The sequence below is a fragment of the Haliaeetus albicilla genome, chromosome 8, assembly GCF_947461875.1.
Source record: "Haliaeetus albicilla chromosome 8, bHalAlb1.1, whole genome shotgun sequence".
Taxonomy (NCBI): Eukaryota; Metazoa; Chordata; class Aves; order Accipitriformes; family Accipitridae; genus Haliaeetus; species Haliaeetus albicilla.
In genome coordinates, this window is record NC_091490.1 from 38527991 (window position 1) to 38549491 (window position 21501).

Consider the following 21501-nt stretch of genomic DNA (forward strand, 5'->3'; position numbering starts at 1 on the left):
TTGTTTGGGGTGAATTTTATAGATGGAAGTACGTGCTTGTGTGCTGTGTATGTGAAGTAAGCTTCGTGCAGCTCTGCCAGTACACTGGAGCAGGGGTATCTCTGAAGGCATTGTGGCCCATGGATAAGGCCACACTGAAACAAGTGCACCTCAAAGTGACTGTGGCTGTGGATATGTCTATGCCACAGCAGGTAGGTATACTCCTGACGAGACTGTGGCTCATAGATAAGGCTCCACTTGGAGCAGGTACAACCCTAAGGGACTGCAGTCTGTGGATAAGTCCTAGCCAGCCTAGGAGCAAGAGGAGGAGTTCATTGCAATGTTACTCCCTATAACCTGGCCCGAAGAGACCAGGGGTAGAGATTGTAATGGAAATACCTTTAAATTGTTGTAACCCATGATTTGAGTTGCGTGTTGGAGGAATTACTATAGCAGGAACTACCCAAAACAATGGAGGACAAGCCTTATAAGAAGCTGTGCAAGTGCAGCAGTGGCCTGACCTAAACTGGCTTTGGTGCCCCATAACTGTGCAACACACCATCTATCCCGTCCTGAGTGATCACCATAACAGATGGAGCCCAAAGTCATGGACTAAATGAACTCAGCGGACATTTTGTGGACATTTGTGGACATTTTAAAGACATTTTATAGGGGTGGTCCATAGACTAAGGGAATGATATCTGTGTATTATATCAAAGGATGGGAAGAGGGGGTGGTGGTTAATGAGGTGGTATTGGGTAGTGTGGGACCTGAGCATGATGTAAATGGTATGGAATTAGGGGTGGAGAATGTGCTGGTTTTGGCTGGGATAGAGTTAATTTTCTTCATGTAGCTGGTATAAGGCTATGTTTTGGATTTGTGCTGAAAACAGTGCTGATAATACAGAGATGTTTTTGTTATTCCTAGGGGTGCATAAGAAGTTGGGAGGGCATACAGCTGGGACAGGGATATTCCATACCATATGATGTCATGCTCAGCATATAAAGCTGGGCGAAGAAGAAGGAGATGGGGGGACATTTGGAGTTATGGCATTGTGTCTTCCCAAGTAACCATTATGAGTGATGGAGCCCTGCTTTCCTGCAGAAGGCTGAACACCTGCCAGCCGATGGGACGTGGTGAATGAATTCCTAATTTTGCTTTGCTTGCATGCATGGGTTTTGCTTTACCTATTAAACTGTCTTTATCTCAACCCATGAGTTTTCTCACTTCTACTCATCTGATTCTCTCCCACATCCCAACATGGGGGGAGTGAGTGAGCAGCCAGCTGTGTGGTGCTTAGTTGCCAGCTGGGGTTAAACCATGACATGGACATATGCAAAAGATGGCATCAAAGAAAAAGCTTTCGGGAAAGGCCTTGTAAAAATATGGATTTGGTATTTGACCCATGACATAGGCACATGGAGATAAGGAAGTGTAATACATAATGCTAAAAGTAATGTCCCTAACTTTGTAAGGCATGGTCCTGAGGAAAAAAAATAGAAAAAAACATCGTGGAAAAAATTCCCTTTATTTTTCAAATATGCAAACTATCTTTATGAACACTGAAACTCACAGCATGAAGAAAAAATTGGGAATTAACATAGTCAAACTGTCAGAATGCTATGAACACACTGTACAGCACTGATTTCCAGCTATCTCTTTCTTCCTTGGGCAGAGGAAAAGAAGTACATACAATTTCAGGGCAGTTTTCATGGGCAGATCTGACTCCTGAAACAATGTGCACATATCACATACGTAATGTGACACATGGCCTATCATCCGAAAATCCATATTCTTCATGGATTTTCGCTCTTAAAATTAATTTTGAAGAGATGTGTCCTAATCCAAGAGCTCTTCATTTATGTATGCATTGAGACAGCTCTCTATTTCATCCCAAATGTTGCCCATCTAATCATTAGGAATAAATCTGTTTGCAAATAGGAGAAACTTGGAAAGTTTCTGCAAGTAGAAGCAGCAAGACTGCAGTAAAGAAAAGACTGCATAAACTCTCAAATATCTGGTAATTTAAAAAGACAGTTGATAAAATGATTTAATAATTTCAGTTATCCAGTTTTGAAGGCTGAGTTAGTACAAGGTCAGTGTTGGGTTTGGAAGGAGTACAAACACTTCTGTATTCTTGGCTGAGCTCTTAAAGCCTGCCTCCTTGCCAAGTCAGATGCAGTGGGGATGTGGGTCCCTGGGATATGCGCTGGGAAGTCAAAGACAAAGTGGAGAATTTTGTCTGTACATTGAGAAGTTCTCTTTATATCACCAGCAGGTACAACTTCAAATCAGCATGCACTATGCTCCTTCCTGGTAAACCTTGCTTTGGAAGACTTATTACTGGAATAAAGTAAAATATTCTCTGTTTTTTTAAGGATGGGATTAGTTGGGTAAATCAAGGTGGCCATCAAAATGAAGTATGCAGCTTTACAGAGTGAGAGTTTAGTATTGCCTTTCCTTCTTGGATTAGCAAAAAAACCCCAAACCTCTGTGTATATGTATGTTTGTGCACATGTGCCCCTTTCATATATATATATAGGTATATATATATATATATCTATATATAGATATGCAAATTCCTGACAATACTTTACTGTTTGGGTACCGTAAGCAGATAGATAATCCCAGTCATAAACTGCTTAATGACATGGATAAACACCAGAGCTAAAAACTATCAGCTGAATTCTGAAATTCCCCATGGGAGACTCATTTGCAGTATTTGAAAATGAGGCCTCTACTTGTTTGTGCTCCATTAATCTTGTGTTGAAAGCAGGAAATCACAAATGTCAAGGCTTGGAGTGTACTACTTTGTGGGAACATCTGAGATCATGTTGATGCAATGTGGTATGGAGAGCCCCTTTTGTGATATGTTCACATGTCTGCTAACAGCAACTGAAAACAGGTTAGACTCCTGCTGAGTTTTATTAAAGTATCATTAGGATCCTTCCAGACACCTTTTAAAAATGATCAGGCTGGAAGGACCCTTTGCAATATCTCTAAACCAGAAAGCACGTGCATATATTATAAAGCCAGAAGGGACCCTTATGATCATCTAGTTTGGCTGTCTGTATAACCCAAGCCATAGGACTTCCCAGAATTAATTCCCATTTGAGCTAGAGTTCAATCCAACAATCTTTTCTTCCAATTCATCCATCAGTTTGCCCTTTATATACAGGAAGTCTCTTCAGGATTAGAATTCAATGCTTTCTTGAAAAGTTGGACAAATAGTCTGGAAAAAAAAAAAGAAAAAAAAAGATGAAGTTCAATATGGACAAATATAAATTACTGTACTTAGGTAACAATAATCAACTGCACAAACACAGGCTGGGAAATTACTGGCTAGGCAGGAGTTCTACTTAAAATAATGTACGAATTATCATGTATTACCACTGGAGCTGAGTCAATGCTATCATGCTGTTGTGAAAAAATAAGGCACTTTATTGGGTTTTATAAGCAGGTCTGTTCTTTATGAAGGTTTAGACTCACATCAGCTGAGCTGTGTTAATGATAAGCTAGTGCTGTCTTAGCCCACTATGGATACAAGCTACTGCAGAGTATCTTAAAACTCTTTGATTAAGATCCAGTCTTTAGATACAGCTGTCTCATCAAAGTAAGAGTCTAACCTCACTAAGATTTAAGATAAGATGAACAGACTTGAATTCCTTGTATGTATGCATCATGGGCAGTTATCCTGATCAGCTGATGCACAGCATGCTGTTAAACTGTGGCAACTTGAGACTAAGATCTAAATCTTAATGTGCACGAAATATTCTTTCCTCAGTGCTCAGCACTAATAAATCTTTAGTTGGATTGTTGTGTCAAGTTTTAGCTACTCCACTTTAAGAAAGATGTGGAACAGCGAGGAAAAAGTCCAGAGGAGAGGAACATGAATGATTATTACCTGTGAGGTTATACAGGGTCTGTTTAGTCTAGAAAGGAGAAGAGCAGACATTATAATTGTATTCATACAAGATAAAAAAATGCTGCAGAGAGGAGGATAATAATTTGTTATCCTGCTCACTTGCCCCCTGCTAGAGCAGATCTCTTGTCAGGATAAGCAACCTGCCTTCCACAGTCAGGAAACAGCCTGCTGCCTTAGGGTCTGGCACCAAATACTACTAAATGGAGCTACAATACATTTCTATTTACCCTGCTCTATTATCCACTTTTATGTGAGATGCATTTGTCCATTTGTCTCAGATTCCCAACAATCGCCCAGCCCATAAAAATAGAATACTCTGCCCACAGGATGTGGAATGTGGCAGCACCAATATATAATCCTGCAATTTCTGAAGGACCAAAAAGAGCCTCAGGATCTGGCTTTGGACATCTCCAGAAATGTGTTTTAGGAAGCTCTGTTAGTGCTTGGGAGCTAAGCATGGGCACTTGTGCAGTTGTGGTTGGCAAAGTTGACTCTAGATGACACCTCTGAGGTCTTCCTTCCTGAGGTCCACTTAGGTGCACCTCTGAGTTTATGGCTAGGCCTTCTGGATGAAAAGAATCAGTATGGAAAGCCAGGGTAGAGGGGTTTAAGGGATATACTGGGTCTGGAATAATGAGCAGATCTCAAGTAAAAGCTACCCAGTTTAGATAGATCGGCTGTGCAACAGGAGGTTGCTTGCTGCTGTTTCTGAGCTTAGCCATTTCTAAAGCAGGTCAGCTACACTGTAGTAGCCCAAGAACTGTGGATCCTTTACATCCTCCTGTTTGTGTCTAGACATTTATTTACTGGATGTTCATGGACCAGGATATTATGGAGCAAACCCTATTGGTCCTGTTCACTGGAGTGAGAGATACAGGCTGTGTTCCTGGCCACGCCAGGGAAAGGGGACAGAGCATGGATGAAGCAGGTCTCTTCTTCTTGCTCGAGCCTCTTGAGATGTTTTGGATGTTGTGTGGGCTTATGTCCAAGTGTGTTAAACAGAAGCTGAGCTCCATTTGGTAGGAACTGAGAAATTTATGCTGCATTTATAAGTTTAGTGTCTGGCAAACTTGTACAAGTGCTGAGAAGTGGTTGGGTACTGCCTATGAAAGATAAAGAGCTGTAGAAAGACAGAGATATTTGGAAGCACAGTCTGGAGCTATGTGACTGAAGGGAAGTCCCTTCTGAAAATAGCCAAAGATGAGCAAAGGAACAGTTTCCTTAGGAGTCTTATAATGAGGAGTGAAACTGTTTTCTGAGCAAATCTGGGGTAGCAGGGAGTCATTCCTGGCGTGGAGGTACCACCCAGCTGCTCAGGAGGGCAAACTGTTCTTAAACTTTGCATTTCCCCTTCTTGTTTCACCAAGAGGAGAACAGCTTGCTAAAGAGAAATGAAGTTAACTGGTGGTTGACAGAGTTTGGTAGAGGGGAGACCTGTTTCAGAGGCTGCATAATGGAGATAATAAATTCTTTAATTGTTTGCTGCTTTCACAGTCCTTTAGCAGCTTCCACTACTGAAAAGCCTATTGACCCCTATTTGTGCTACCAGCCAGCACAGTAAGCCCTGTCCCTGCTGTATGGTCTCACATTCCTTCAGGAGCTGGGTGACTCCAGTATCTGCAGCCAGAAGGGTTGCTGGAGGAGTGAGAAGCTCTCAGGAAGCATCATCCGCATATCTGTGCAAACACCAGGACTGTGAGCAAGGAGGACACTGTGTTTATGATAAACACTCTTGGCAATGAAGAGCTTGAACAGGAGTGCTGGGGCTCTCCAGGGATCTCCAAATGGCCAATGCTAAAAGCTTTATGTGCTTGGGGGAAGCCAGCAACCAAGTGAAGGCTTTGCAGCTGTATCCTGCAGGGCAGAGTCATCATGGCAACATTTTGGTGCCAGCCCACAGGTTTTGGTGTCCCTGACCCACCTTGCCACTTAGCTGTGCTCATACTTTAGCTCAGAAACGAAGGAGCTCCTAGTCCAGCTCATTCACTGAGTCTTCTTTACTCAGGTCTAACTCTTGGACGCCATAAGAATGACTAAATCAGGCTTCTGTGGAATAAAATTTCTTTGCAGTTTAATTTCCTCCTCTTTAATGCCAGTCAGAAAGAGATGGGGGAGAAACGGGATCAGGGAAGACTGCGTGTGGCAGAGGTGGGGAGAAAAGTGTGCATCTTGGAGAGTGGATCTTTCTCTGTCCTCTACTATGGACTTCTGTTTCAAGTCTTGGCTTTTATAGCATTAATCTGCACTCTGCTGCCCAATTTCACAGTGCTGTCTCACTCCTGAGGTGCCTGTGGATGTCATTCTGTGTGCACACCAGGTGGGAGAGCTGGTCTTTCTCCTCTATCACAGAATTACCAAGTTCGCAGTCCTGCGCATCCAGCTCACGCCGGGAGAGATGCTCCACAATGCCAGCCCCCAGAGAATCCCCCAGGACATTGGTGGTTGTTCTAAGGCGGTCCCTGAAAAATCAGAGAGAAAAACATGAAATATAGCTTCTTAGCAACAGCTAAGGGGATGAAGACTATTTCAAGAAACATCTTCAATGAAACTTTTTCTACTTTTCAAGTCACTCTAATAATTGACACTTCAACAGTGACAGGAAAATAACTCCCAGAAAGCCTTCCTTGATTGATAGCCTTGAGCACAGGCTTCGCATTCATTCCTGCTCTATTGCATTCCTAGTTTCTCACTGAAAATTTTGGACTTGCCACAAAATGAGAGAAACATTATTGTGGTTCCACATTGACAGTTTGCTTTCCAAAGGGCTACTAAGGCCTTTCTGCAGACTCAGATGAGCCTCACTACATCCGTTACACTTGAGCTGCATTTTGTTTTACAAGAAGTGCAGGAATTCTGGTGCAAACCTACGACTTAGTGCTGCTCTGGAGCCAAATTTCCTCAGGATGGACAGTATACACTAAGACAAGGCACCAGATTCTTTGTGCAAAATAGCAAATGTAAAACACCCTTTGCAATGAGATATTCTCCACAACCACAACTGTATGTAAGAGCTGTAGCTATCACCAGTCCAGCAATCCATCAAATACTTCAGCGGTTACAACAGATAAGACTTTTGGTACCTGATTGAAACCAACCTTTCTGGGTCAGTACAAGAGGTAACCTGGCATCTTAGGAGGCAGGGCTTTTTCCAGCCAAGTCTGTTCTTATGCACAGTTCACAGAAGAAGTGGAGGTGTTGGGTAAGACTCTGTTTCCAACTGCTCAGCCATGGCTGGGAGCAGACTTCGGCTGCTTTGGCTACAAACCAGCAATACAAGATACAGAAGAACAGAGGAAACACTGACAGTGTGTCCCTGAGTCGGGATTTTGTTCTGTTTGAGAAGACTGAGAGAGCGAGGACTGTGCACAAATGCAGTCTTCAACCTAGTTCCTAAGAGCACTCCTGTGAAATCACTTGTCCCAAGGTTTAAAAAGGAAAAAAAGCTGAAATGGAGCAAAGTAGCTGACTAGCTGCACCCATCTAAACACTCCTCAACTGTGTACAGCCCAGTCTCATCCCACTTTCCATGTTCGGTAGCGCAGAACCATCACTCTGCAGTGTGAATTTGCTTACTATTGGCACAACCTGTCCCTACCATTCTGGAGATAGTTTCTGGGTGCCTTTTAAGATAAAGCAAACTAAGGACATTCTGCCTGGTGACCAGGCTGATCTGCAAGTGACCTCTGATGCCTTGGGTCATGAAAGTACATGGTGAAGTCTCCAGCATGGGCAGAATGTGCTACTGTGCAGAGGTCTCATGGATACAGGTGTGTTTTAAGCTTAATGATACAGGTTACTGAGACTGCTTTTAGCAGAGACATTGGGAGTACAGGTGAACTCTGTAAGCACTGGCAGGGAGCGCACAGCAGTGCATGCTGCTGAGCAGAGAACTTACAGAAACCAGTCCACAGCGATGATCAGCGTAATGTCTTCAGTAGGCAGCCCCACTGATGTCAACACTATAACCATTGTCACCAGTCCTGCCTGGGGAATACCTGCGGCTCCAATGCTGGCTGCTGTGGCAGTGATGCTGGAGGGAACAGGAAAGCACAGCTATCAGCAAAGGGAAGAAAAGAGGTAGTTGCATTTGCAAAAATGTCAGGAAGTAGCTCAAACTCATAGTCTACAAAACACCTTGGCAGCCTTTCTGCCCTGATCACCGAGCAGGATGATGACACATGGGACATCAACACAGCAGCCAAGCTCCCACCTGCCAGGCACCCATCCATAACAGACTGCACACTGCAGCTTTAGCTAAGGGACCTGGAAATGCAATAAGGCCTCAAGTGGAGCCTCAAAATTGTGGTGCCCAAATCATGTGTTCTTCCGTACCTAGAGGTGTAGTGCACCCTTCCTTTCCATACTTTTTTTTTCTCATTGTATCTTCTGAGCAAAAGAGGAACCTGACCACACTTCAGATAAGACAACAAAACTGAAGCCCTTCCTGTAGTCCCAAAACTCTTTCAAAAGTCACCTTATTGTGATGATCTGCCCGAAGTCAAGTTCATAGTTGTTGACTTGTGCAATAAAGATGGCTGCAAGGGCCTCGTACAGAGCAGTGCCATCCATGTTAATTGTAGCTCCCACAGGCAGAACAAACCTCGTGATGCGCCTGTCCACACCATTATTTTCTTCCAGGCACCTGAAGGTGATGGGTAGAGTCGCTGAGCTGAAAGGAATTTACAAAATAACATGAATTCGGTATATGCTGGCTTTGAAAGAGGGACTAAGCCTCTGCCTGGTTTATGACCTTACCCACCTGCTTTTTCACCCTGCCATGTGAGCCAGAGGCCAGAAGCTGCTAGGAGAAAGAACAGTCTAAGCAAGGCTTCCTCAGATATGGTGCACGCTGCAGTTGCACATTCAGACATGGCTTTCCTCAGGGGGCTGGGACAGGGGCTGTGTAACCCTGAGGCTGATGATGCTGGTATAACACCAAAAGAAGGTGATGCTGGAGGATTCAGGGTACATAGGACAGAGCCTCAAGACCAAAACTCCTTTTCCAGCTATTTAAAAAACTTGAGCCCTTTCTCACCCCCCTCAGTGCATAAGACAAGAATAACGCATGTGAGAGAATATGTCTTGCAGAGAAAGCAGAAAATTGTTTCTGAAAAAGAACATGAGCAGGAAAAATGCTGTGTGTTTCAGTATGAGAACGCATGTGGGAAAGACTGTTATGTGCTTGCCAGGAAATGAATATAGCAAGAAATATGGCATATAGTGAAACGACAGCTACCTACAATCCCTTGCTTTGGCTGTGTTGCATGGCAGTGTGAGTCATTGAACATATGGGTGTTTATGCCTTTGTCCAGGCCTCCGGTGAGTTTAATGCCAGCTGCATACTGCATTTGTGCTTGGGAGGGAGAAATGTGGAAATGTGTGAGTACATGTGTGTGATGTATGTGCATGTGGAATAATGCTGCAATTTAGTGGGACTTGATATTTGTCCTGAGCTCAGCATTTCAGTGCTGCAAGCAGAGTCATCTCCATGTTTGGTAAGGAAGAATACAGGCCACACACCGATGGTTAGAGGTGGCCACAGGATTAGGGCTCCTGAGCAGGGGAATGGGAATCTTTCCACTCTCAGATGCGCTTGGCTGGACCAGTGCAAAAGCTGCTAGTGCTAGAAATTGTGAGACCACAGTGCTGCACTGAGGGCAATGGAGCGCTAAGAAGCAGTCCCAGAGTATCCACACCAGCCCCAACCCTATTCCTATGTAGCCATCGTACCTTGAGGAGGTGCCCAGGGCTGTGATGAGGGCCTGCAGAAGCCCTGCAATGAATACCCAGGGGTTTCTGTGAGTGACGATGAAGTAAAGCAGTGGCAGGATGCAGAGGGCATGAATGAGGAGTCCAACGATGACAGTGAGCGTGTACATCCCCAGCTGACCTCCCATCACTGCTAGGTCATCCATCTCCAGGATTTTGCCAGCAATTAAAAACATGATTCCAACTGGAGCGTACCTGTGGCAGAAATACAAGGGCAATGCTCAGAACTGGCACTCACACTTTCACACCAGCTTTAATGCATGCTGTCTGGACAAATCCCCAATAAGACAGCATACCAGAAGTGCTCATTGAGCCTAGTTGTTGGATGATATTTCTGGTTTGTTTTCTGGAAACCTGGAGAGAGCTGGCACTTGTTCACCACATGGTCAAAAAACAGCTCTTGTTGCATTGTCAGGGACCCCAGCACTGTTGTGTGCACAGCTTGGGCACTGGTGGAGGTTTTCTCCTCCTGGGTTCCCTACATGTTTCTACAACACTCCTTGTAGAATTGATAGGGGAGGTTACGTAGACGAGTCTTCAGAGCCCCCTCCTTTCCTAACAGACCTTGGGCTGAGAGTATTTTTTTTACTGAGAGGCACAGGGAAGTACAGGATAAACAGGGAATTGGGGAGTAAAAGAAATAGTGTCCTATAGGCTCTGGGATATCAGCCTTGCTATCTTCAGATGTTTGCATTTAGGGAATAGGAACACATAGGGTATCCACATCTGGTGGAGCAAGGACTAGGCACACCAACACCTGTGAAAGCAGCCATGGCTTATACAAAAACCCATTCTGAGGTACACTGCTATCCTTTATATTCCTTATGATTTTTTTCCCCCTCCATAACAATGCATCTCATGAGCAGCAGTGAGGCTCCACATAAAGGAAGCCATAACACAGACATGGAGAATATCATGGGCACTAAACTAAACATGGACAAATAACTGGACCAAAGAAAATCCCAGCTCCACGGCCACAACTCTCAGGGCTGGGCCTCTACAGCTCAAGAGCTCACATGCAATTCATGCACAAGGCTCAGAGGTCCACATGCCGAACTCCAACTTAGCCTGGGAGGTTTGGAAAAGTTTCAGGAAAGGATTTCACAAATATTTCATTTCCTCTGACCTTCTTCTTAGAAGACATCCTTGGCTGCAGCTAGTGACCAGCTGTCCCTAGGAAAAACAAGCTCCTGGGAGATGCTCTGCAGAGTGTGGCTTCAGGAAGGAGTGCTGGGCTGCAGCTGACAGTCCTACCTCCTATACCAGCTGGATTTTGTAAGTAAGTCAGGAGGTCTCTCCAGACAGTACCTACTGTATGCACACAGACAGTTTCCTGAGTGTAACCAATGTTCTATACACCAATGCCCTGCCTTCTTTCACTGTAAGGGGGAGCTGAAGAGGGGATGTTGAAGGCACCTTGAAATTGTCTCTGGGAGTAGTGTGCAGGTCTACTTGTTCCACTGTGCTTGTGTTCTCCCTTCTGTGCCCTTGGGCAACTCTTATCTTTTCTTAAAAAAGCAAGGCCCCAAGTTCTGGCTCATCCGTGGAGGAAAAGATCCCAGAAGGGCTGGGGCTCCCCAACACTCTGCTATGAGCTCAGGGTTGTTCTTCCCCTTTGTGTTTTTCTGTGTAAGGCCTGTCCCCCTATGCTGAGGATGCTGTTCTGAGATACAAGACTGTGACTAGAAGACCAGGGAAAGGAAGCTGGAGTGATCTAAAATGGGAGAGAGTGCGGGACTGACAGATCCCTTCCCTGTCAGACGTTTCCATGTATTCTGCCAGCCCCACATCTCTCCTGTCTCGTGGTACCTACCACAAACTGCTATTTAGACCTTGAGCCCTAGATGGGTAAAGAGCTTAAAGTAACAAGATTTGGTAAAATGCTGCCTTGTAGAGAAGACTCATCTCAGCAATGCCGTGTTTATCTGGACCACGTAGCACAGGCAGCCTTACACAGAAAGCAACAAGCAGCTGAGCTCTAGAGGAGTTGGGATCTGGGACACCTCATATTGAAAGGGAGTAACTTCGAGTTGACCTTGTCAACCCAGCTCAGCTCACAGAGCTCATGCATACAGATGCCACCCTGAGTAGCAGGAAAGTGGCAATAGGTTGTTGTGCTTCATAGCTAAGTCAGACTCCTGGAACATAGCTGGAAGGAAAGCTTTTGGTGGGAAAGCCTCACACCCTACCCCTGTTGGTAAGGCTAAGAGATCTTCCACTCCAGCTCTGTGGTCTTCCAAGGATGTTTCCAGCAGCCTCAAGGAAAGCAAGTCCTGGTGTACCTGATATTTCTAAGGTAAAAACAAAAAACAGGAAATGAAATGTGAACAAATATCCCATCCAGACTTTTCCCTCCAGCCTGATGGAGCCAAAGGAGAGCTGTGCCCATCTGCTTTTCCTGTGCATGTCATCCTTAAAGCTACCCCACTTCTCATCAGGTCAGTGGAAACTGCACCTGCAGACCTCCTGCTCCAACCGGCCGTGCTCCTCACCAGATGATAATGGCCACCAGCCTCATGATGGCTTCGTTGAGGCAGTTAAAGAACTCCCGCAGGGCCCGTCCCTTCTGCTTCATGCTGCCGATCACCAAACCGAAGCACATGGAGAACACTACCAGCCCCAGCGCGTTCACCCCATTGGCTGAGCCCGGGATGGGAATGACTTCTTCAAAGGTCAGCACCTCGGAGATGGTCCCCAGGGCATGAGTGACGTTCTCCAGGATGCTGGTGAAGTTCTCAGGCACAGGGATCTGAGTGGTTGTCACACCTGCTGTGACATTGGTGCTGTGGAGGACGGTTCTGGTGAAGACCCTGGTGCTGTACTGCGTCTTGTACTGAAAAGACACAAATTATCAGATATACTCACAGGCCCTGGTTCAGGAGCTCAGGACAACGTGCTAGGCTCTTGAATCCCTTCCTAAAGAAAGAAGAGTGCTGCAAGTTCCTGCTGACCTGTGTGGGAAACTTGCCTTGCCTGTTCTCAAGCTCCCTAGCTTAGTGATTTCATCAAAAAGTTCATAGAGCTGAAGGTCAAAAGAGACAATTGGAGCATCTCAAATCCCTAGGTCAGAGGTATTCTGGCTTCTCTGATAACCCTTTATGCTGTTTCCAAGGGCAGTAGCACTACAGAAGTGAAATATACTTGGAGAATCTGCTCCCATTTCACTGCCAGTCCAAGACTGCTACCTGAGATCACACAAACCCTTCCTGACTCTGAGCGTGGGATGGGGCAGAGGTTGAAGCCTCCATCTACAGACAGCTTGAAAAGCTTTCGTGGGGGATGGTGTGATACAGACTAATGACTGCAATGCATCCTGGAGCAGTCAGATTTGGGGAAGCGTGAAGGCAGTATAGAGCAATTGCTGTTCCATCCCTCAGAGAAGTAGGTTGGACCATGGTCTAGGGCACAGGGCACAAAGGGAAGTTATAGGCTAGGTGGGATTTCATACCTGTTTGAAGCAGGCTTCTACCAGGTTGGGCGGGAACATATTCCTGCAGTAGATAAAACAAGGAAAGAGTTATTGTCCTGTTTGACTAGCAAGAAAACATGGGCTTCCTGGCCAATGCCTCTGTCCTGGAGCAGTGTCTCAGGTCACAACTCTCACAATGCCAGCTCAGGCTACAGGGCAGATGGGCCATTTCTGTTTGATTGACAGACAGAAGATGGAATATACTGATCTGGAGCCAGGCACTCTCCTGCATCTTTTCAGACTCCCGCCGCATCTTTTCAGAAGGTTGTATTTCAGGTATGTGGAAAGAGACTACACACATACAGCACTGGGATATGGGTCCATTGTAAAAGCATCATCAAACCCAACTGAACCTTGAAACAATACCATATTACAACTTCTAATATACTGCCTTGCTCTCAGCCTCATGTCTACAGGTGTCCTTTGAGCTCTGTTACCTTGTACCTCAGAAACATAGCTTCATACCACTTGAGATAGTACAGCTTTCCAATTCACTGTGTAAGGTCACAGCAAGGGAGGGAGAGACAATGTCTCAGGAACCACTTCCTTGATTTCCTTGGATCGGTGAAGATGGATATTTGGAGTAGCCTTTTCTGGGCGAATTTCTGAAGGACATGCAGTCATTGACAGTTTTCATTACTTGTTTTGCTGAGCACGCCTTGGCCTCTTGCATTAATACCTCTAACAGAAGAGCTGGACTACAGAGCTCTAGGTCAAGCACTCAATCTCAGAGTGGCAAAGCCAGTTAGCTAGACTAAGCTAGAAGTAGTAGGCTGGGCAAGACACAGCCATAAACTCTTTCCCTAGGAGCGTATGCCTAAAGCTGTGACACTTCTGAAAGACATTCCATGGAGGAACGTAATCTCACTGATATGGTCTCAACATGAGACCATCTTGTTCACCTACCTCACCAAGTCCATGAAGGCATCTGTGGTCTGCACCTGCTCAATTCTGCCTTCTCGGTGAAGCTTGTCCTTAGATCCTTTTCCTGGGTGGATGATGATCACCATGAGGATGCCAATGAAGACTGCTATGATTGTGGTCACCATGTAGTAGACAACAGCCCGCATCCCCATCTTCCCTGAGGCTCTGCCATCCAGTGAGGCCATTCCTGGGGAGTCACATAGAGAGACGAGGTGAGAAGGTCTATTGTCTTAGAAGGAAGGGGGAAGCCCGAGAAAGATTCAAAGTGTGCAGGGCACATGTGTGAGTTGGACAGGGAGCTGGGGTCTCTAGGAAGCACAACATACAAGGGGCAGACTTTGGAGCTCCATGGTGATGTCAATATGGGAGAATGTGGCTTCTGGTTACAAAGAAGCATAGCACTTGGTCTTAGGCTGCATTTGAGCAGCTCCTAAAGCTCTCAGAAGGGAAATAATCCCCTCTCAGTGCACTGGGCCTTTAAGTCCCCAATGGTGGGATGTTTCAGCAGATGGAATGCCTTGCAGTACCTTCTGCTGTCTGAAACCTTGGATGGCTGGCATGTCTTCTATGAAGACCTAGATGAAACAAGCTCTCCAGCCAGTGATCAACTCCAGCTCTTTTGGACTGACACAAATTAACCTTCCCTAGGCTGGAGGAAACCTGAAGCTGACTTGGGCAACAAACTTGTTGACGTTCGAGGTTACATAGGATTAAATCCTTGTTAGTGCTCAAGTGTTGGGGATTGGAAACACCACATTGTGTGTCCCCCAGTCTTCCGAGAAAGCACAAGGCCTTCTGCTTCTCTTCCCCACTACTGAGCCAGCAGGAGTAGGAGTGCAAATCATGTTCACTACAGCTGTAGGTTCAGGCTTGTCACTATTAGCCAAGCTAATCTAAGCACCTCCAGCTGGGGCACAAAGGAGTACTTCAACAATAGGTAGCATCTGTCTTTGCTGATTATTGCCTTGGCTGAAAGCAGCAGAAAGCATCCTCACCTGTAATCAGGCTAGAGACAATGAGAGGAAGAACCAACATCTGGAGCATACGCATCAGCAGCTCGCCGGGGAAGGAGAAATACTTGATCTGGCGATAGGTCAGCTGGTACGGCCGAAGGGAAAATGCCAGGATGATCCCTGTGGATCAACAAGGGATGAGAATGGAAATGGGACAGTGTGATCCAGTGGTCTGTCCCTCAGTCCTACAGTGTGGCTTTTCTCTTTCTCATCTCCTTTCAGCTCCTCTTCTCCCCAAAGGAACAAATGCTCTTTTTCTAAAAGGCTATGATCCAGTTTTTACTGTATGTTCTCTCTCTCCCTCTGACATATTTATATGTACAGGAGCCTTGTGCTAAACCACAGGTTTCCTCGTTGTTCTGTCTGCTGCTCCTTTGGGGTCTGTTCCCAGGAAGTTCATGAACACAAAAATGCTGTGACCAGAGATATGATCTCCCAGCCTAACCTAAGTGTGACTACACAGTTCAGAGACTTTGTCCCCCCACTTCTTAAAGCTGAGTTCAGCCAGTGAGTTAGAGACATATAGCCTGGACCAAAAGCTAGGGACAATCCACTCACTGCTGGGCAGATTTAGTTTGCATTGTATCACAGCCCTTTGCATCAGTTACCCCTACTGGTCCTGTCAGGCTAAAGCTGTGGGATGAATCTGAAGAGCCCTTGTGCCTGTAGCTGCACTCACAAGAAGCCTCTGAAAAAACCTGGATGATTTTTATGAGGGTAGGTAGAGCTGGATCATCAAACCCTTTCTGTTGTAGACTGTTTGCAAGCTGCAGCCAGAAAGGATCGACAAGGTCTTCCTCACACGCACCCTCTGCAAGGTCTGTTGCTCTTGCACACAAAAGTACTCCTGATGTGAACAGCACTTTGAGGTGTCAGCTCATCAGCTTCACCCTCCCAGCCAAATCGTTATGATAAAATAAAATCTTTGTAGAATAAACAAACTTTTCCCCACATTTATAAGTGGTGCCCAGTGTTGCCACCAGCTCCATACCTAGTAAGACTGCAACAATGGTGAAGAGGACGAAGGCGTTTCTCCTGAAGAAGCTTTTAGCGCTGTCGGCAGTGATGCTGTGCATCCGCTTCTTGGCCCGCGCTGCCCGCTTCTGCACTGCCTGCCGTAAGCGCTGCACCCGGCTCTCGGCATTGAGCCGCTTGGCTGCGTCCTCGTTGAGGAACAGGCTGTTGACATGGCTCTGCTCGCTCATGGTCAGCACGGCTGCTCAGTCCCCAAGGCTCTGCCTACGCTGGGCAGGGAGAAGCACAGGCAGGAAAGCATAAGCTGCAGCACCCCACACCTTGCCTTCATTTTTAGGTCATTTCTCTGGGGCCCTAAGCAGGTTTAGTGTTGATTAATGAGCTCCTCTGCTGCTCTGCAAGGAGCAGACCCCAGGGCGAGGCATCGAGAGGGCTGCCAGGGTCTTGTCACAACTGTTCTAGTGTCTCTTGAGAGGGTCTGGCCTCTGTAGCACCCAACCTGCGCTGACGACTGGCTTGTGGTGGCCTGGGCAGACAGAAAAGGCTCCACAGCCACCCAGGCTTGTTCGTAGGAGTTTTATCAGTTTGGACAGGAATGATTTTTTATCACTTGGCAATAAAACCAGTTCCTGTACACAAACGGTTCCAAACAAGACCAAGCAGCAAACAACATTTCTGACATACCCCCTAGAAGGACAGGGCCCTACCAAAGCAGCTATCCCCATGACAGCAAGTGGCACCGGCTGTTTCTGCAGAAAGGAACATAATCCCTTTGCCTTCTGTGGAGCCTGAGAATAATGCTTTACTGATTTTCCTTTGAAGCACAACAGGACTTTCAAGTAGTATCTCTTGTCAAACTCCACTGATGGGGTTAACTTGCTGTCCTGTCTTCACAAATACTAAGGCTGAGTTCAAACCTACTCCAAAGAGGTAAATAAAGAACCAGTTCTGCTCCATTACCTACTGGCTGCAAGACCTGGAGCAGCCTACTATTCTTTAACTGTTTATTTTTTACTATTATTCCCATATTCCTCAGAACAAAAGAACAAGGGGGCTACACAGGCATAGCAGTCCACTCGAGTGCTGGAAGGCACCAGCAATCCAACAGTTCTTATCATTAGGAGGATTATTGCCTGACTATGCAGGTGCTGTTTTCCTACTGTCACTGTGCCTTGACAGATACAAGGTCTGAAAATGATTCTTGTTCCCAGGAGTTTGCAAAGATAATGCAAGACTAGATGAAACCAAAGAAGAACAAAGTCACCTTAGCACATCAGCAGGTGCTGAAAGACCTTTCTTTGGTGTTGCAAGTCATTTGCAATCCTAAATTTAAGTCAAAGAAACCATCACAATTGGGATTACGTTCTCTATAAAGTACACCTCTAGTGTCTGCCATTTGGACCCAGATAAATGCCTATCATGAACTGAAGACATCACCTTAAAGAGGAATTGGTTCATGGTACAACATTCAAGGTCATTTCCAACAGACAGATGGAGGAAAACCTCCATTCTGATAGAAGATTTGTTTGCACAGATGCTAATGCCTTCATGAGGTTCAGAGCAGTGGAGACACACCTGAGGTGGCCCAGCCAAGTCACTCTAAGCCCTCCCAAGGCTAAGCTGTGTGAAGGCCACTGGCAAAGATTCTGGGCTTTTGCTGCAGGAAACTTGCAGTGCTGCTGTGGTCACCCAAGCTTTTGGATTAGCAAACAGCATTCTGTGGATTTTGGTCTGCTGATTCCAGCTTGACCACGCATTCCCTTTCTTATTACACCACCTTGCTATTATCTGTTGATGGAGCCAATATACATCAGACTAGGTGAAAACTTTGCCTGTCTTCCTCCTTTTCACTGCCAGTCCTACTTTTCACAGCCACATATGAGAGAAAAAAACTGCAAAGTACATATTGCTTCAGTTCATTAAGCTTGTGCCTCCTGAACTCCACAGTAGTTTAAGAAACTATGGGTTCAATCCCCTGTGCCCCAGAATAGACTTGTATTATTTATTTAGTAGCTTCCCAGATATAGGGTTGGACAAACAAAATTATTAGCTGTCGGGTTCCAATGAGCCAGGACTTCCACACATCTTGTATCCTCCTGTCTTGCCAGTTACTGGCATCACTGGCCCTACAAGGAAGAGGACACCTCTCAGATCTCACCCTTTACTATCACAGACTCACTGAATAATCCCTTTTCTGATCCATCTTATCTTCTTTTGTCTGCAGGATTTCCAGAAGTCTGTCCCAGAGCTTACTGCCCTTATGGTGAGAAAAGTAATTGTCTGCACGGTCAGTGGCTGGAGGGATAGAATAGAATAGAATAGACTCTTTCAGTTAGAAAGGACCTACAATGATCATCTAGTCCAACTGCCTGACCAATTCAGGGCTGACCAAGTTAAAGCTTGTTATTAAGAGCACTGTCCAAATGCCTCTCAAACACTGACAGGCATGGGGCATCGACCACCTCTCGAGGAAGCCTGTTCCAGTGTTTGAATACCCTCTTGGTAAAGAAATGCTCCCTAATGTCAAGCCTGAACCTCCCCTGGCGCAGCTTTGAACCATTCCCAGGCATCCTACCACTGCATCCCAGGGAGAAGAGATCAGCACCTCCTTCTCCATGTCTCCTCCTCAGGAAGCTACAGAGAGCAATGAGGTCACCCCTCAGCCTCCTTTTCTCTAAACTACACAAGCCCAAAGTCCTTAGCCCCTCCTCATAGGACATGCCTTCCAGCCCCATCACCAGCATTGTGGCCCTCCTCTGGACACATTCAAGGACCTTCATGTCCTTCTCAAATGGTGGGGCCCAGCACTGCACACAGTACTCCAGGTGAGGCTACACCAACACCAAAAACAACCTCTCTTGACCAGCTGGTTATGCTGTGTTTGATGTACCCCAGGATGGGGTTCAATTTCGTCCTATGAATGCTGGGATGTGGCCCAATGCTCAACTCTATCTAGATCCCTTTGCAAGGCCTCTTGTCCCTCAAGAAAGCCAACAGCACCTCCCAGTTTGGTATCGTCAGCAGCTTGCTAATGGGGCATTCAACTCCTGCATCCAGATCATTGATTAAAATATTGAACAGCACTGGCCCTAGGACTGAGCCCTGAGAAACACTGGCCAGCCAGATGTAGCCCCATTCACTACAACCCTTTGAGCTCTGCCATCCAGCTAGTTCTTCACCCAGTGCACCATGAACCTGCTCACCCCACAGCTGGACAACTTGTCCAGAAGGATGCTGTGAGGGACAGTATCAAAAGCCTTACTAAAATCCAGAAAAACTACATCCACTGCCTTCCCTTCATCCACTGGGTGGGAGACCTTATTGTAGAATGATATAATTTTCCTTTGTGAACCCATGCTGACTGTGCCTGATGATTGCATTATCCTCTAAATGCCTTTCAGTAGTACTCAGTATAATCTCCATAATTTTTCCAGGAACTGAGGTTAGACTCCCAGGTCTGTAATTCCCTGGGTTTTCCTTTTTGTAGATTGGAATAACATTGGCTAGCTTCCAGGCAGCAGGGATGCGGTGCAACTTCCTACAGCAGAATGGATTATCACCCAGCAATCACTTCTAAAAGCAGAACCATCAAAGAAAGTTTCAAAGCCCAAAGACCCTCTTTCTTACTCCCAAACCACTCACGCTTCATCAAACAACCCAGCACACCTTGGTAAGGTGAAGTGCTAGCTTACTTTGACATGCAAAGTTCCCATCTCTTTAGTGAAGTGAAAACAGTCGCTCTGATGACTCTGAAATCACCCATCACGGGCTTGCTACATGCAGACCAGGCTTCCCATTCCCTATGGTGACCTGAGGAGACCCGCGTTGAACCAGGACTATGGAAATGGAGACTCACCTCTCCTCCAGACCTTCTCTTTCTTAGAGTTGGACCATACCACAGCAACGGCATGAATTCCTGTACTGGGAAGGTGGGAGCAGAACCCACACTCACCTGCTCTTTTCTCCAGATGTCTCCCCATCCACACACACTGGAAAATGTATTCTTGTGCAAAAAAAATGAAATTTCTATTTTGATATGGGAAAGTTCAGGATTAGTCATTAGATCCCATGTTCCTCCATGTGCTCAGCAGCCTTCTCAGAGCAAAAGTTATTGCACAGAAGGAACTCACCAGCAGAACTTGCTCCTGTGATGTCCCCACCCTCTTGCTGACTTGCTCCCTTTCTCCATCTGCATATTTTGCAATACAGCGGCCCCCTCCACAGCACATTCCCTCTGCATCGCTTGCCTGAAATTGCGTAAATATTTTCTATTGCATCAGCTGGAAGTTCTGAGACTGCCACAGTAAGTCACCAAAATACTCTTGCAGATTAACAGGCTGTCAATGGTTTGGATTTTCCTTCTTCTGAGGAAGAAGGTGGCTTGGCTCTCTTGGTGAAAGTTCTCCTATTTATGGCTGCTTCTCCAGGCTCCACTCTGCCAAAAACACTCAGGGAGCGCATTTTTGGAGGTAACTTCAAGGTTGGACCAGGAAGCACAGGATATTTTGCAAGAAAGTTCAGCGTTGCAAAACTAATGCCTAGTTCCTGGCAATGAGGTTTCACATAAACAGTGGAATTTTGGCTATTTTAGTGACATCAGTCAGAAGATGGTGAAAGTAAAAAATGGGGAAGGAAGACTTTTGCACTATATTTTTTTGTCTTGCTCTTTGCAGATTTTTTGTGTTGTTATCTTCCCATCCACACAGGGAGAAGATTTCCAACATGGGGGGAGGATGGCAATAGTGCTTAAGGACCTATAAAGAGCTAGGAAACAGGAAATCTCTGAATCAGCTGACATGTATCTGTTCCAACTTGTACTGTATGTTGAAGAACACCTCTCCTCTTTATGCCTTGTCTCTGCTAAAGCAGCCAACATCAGAAAAGCTGAAACCATCCAGTGTGCAGCACCTTCCCATGAGCATTTTTTAAAGACAGAAGGTAATAAAATCCTGGCTGAAGGGAAAGAGGAGCTAGCCATTGCACACTCGTCAGGAGGCAGTTTCGCTGGAGGGCTAAGCGTGGTAGCATCAGGGCAGATTTGCATCCCCTTGTCACAAATTGCATACTTTTGGCCCCCACATGCACCCTTCTCCTTAAATACCGCTTTATCGTAAAAAGGACGTAAGCAATGTCAGGACATGAAAATACTTTCATTTTCCGAAGACTATCCTAGCTCTTCTCAGATCTGTGACAAGGGGATGCAAATATGCCCATATGCCTCAACCTACCGAGTGGTTTTTGGCAAGTTTGTCTGACATTTGCCCAGTGGGGAATGCTATACACAAACCTGAGTCTGCCCATCCACTGTGGTGGTAAGGACAGTGATGGAACAGCCCTGGGAGATGGGCTGAGCTCTCTGCTCTGCATCTATCGTCCCGCTGCAGCCTGGTGGCACGTGGGGAGAGTCTCATCCCCCGAAACACCAGGAACTGAACAGCTCCAAACTT

At 45.9% G+C, this 21501-nt stretch overlaps 1 protein-coding gene across 12 annotated transcripts in view; it reads right to left on the reverse strand.

The window, feature by feature from the left end:
• Positions 1 to 1488: 1488 nt before the first annotated feature.
• Positions 1489 to 21501, reverse strand: part of SLC1A6 (solute carrier family 1 member 6) — a 39684-nt gene continuing 19671 nt past the window's right edge. For 4 of the 12 annotated variants that reach the window (XM_069789984.1, XM_069789977.1, XM_069789979.1 and 1 more), the window contains 9 exons: positions 16071 to 16323; positions 15062 to 15199; positions 14049 to 14253; positions 13122 to 13164; positions 12166 to 12506; positions 9635 to 9868; positions 8379 to 8573; positions 7800 to 7934; positions 5959 to 6363 (listed from right to left, as the gene is read on the reverse strand). In XM_069789984.1, the coding sequence (XP_069646085.1) occupies positions 6165 to 6363; positions 7800 to 7934; positions 8379 to 8573; positions 9635 to 9868; positions 12166 to 12506; positions 13122 to 13164; positions 14049 to 14253; positions 15062 to 15199; positions 16071 to 16284 (1704 nt within the window). In that variant the 5' untranslated portion in view covers positions 16285 to 16323 and the 3' untranslated portion in view covers positions 5959 to 6164. Of the gene's footprint in view, positions 3212 to 3883; positions 3912 to 5958; positions 6364 to 7799; positions 7935 to 8378; positions 8574 to 9634; positions 9869 to 12128; positions 12507 to 13121; positions 13165 to 14048; positions 14254 to 15061; positions 15200 to 16070; positions 16324 to 19996; positions 20210 to 21501 lie in introns of those variants that run through there. The other 8 variants (XM_069789985.1, XM_069789981.1, XM_009916967.2 and 5 more) reach the window with 7 other exon arrangements.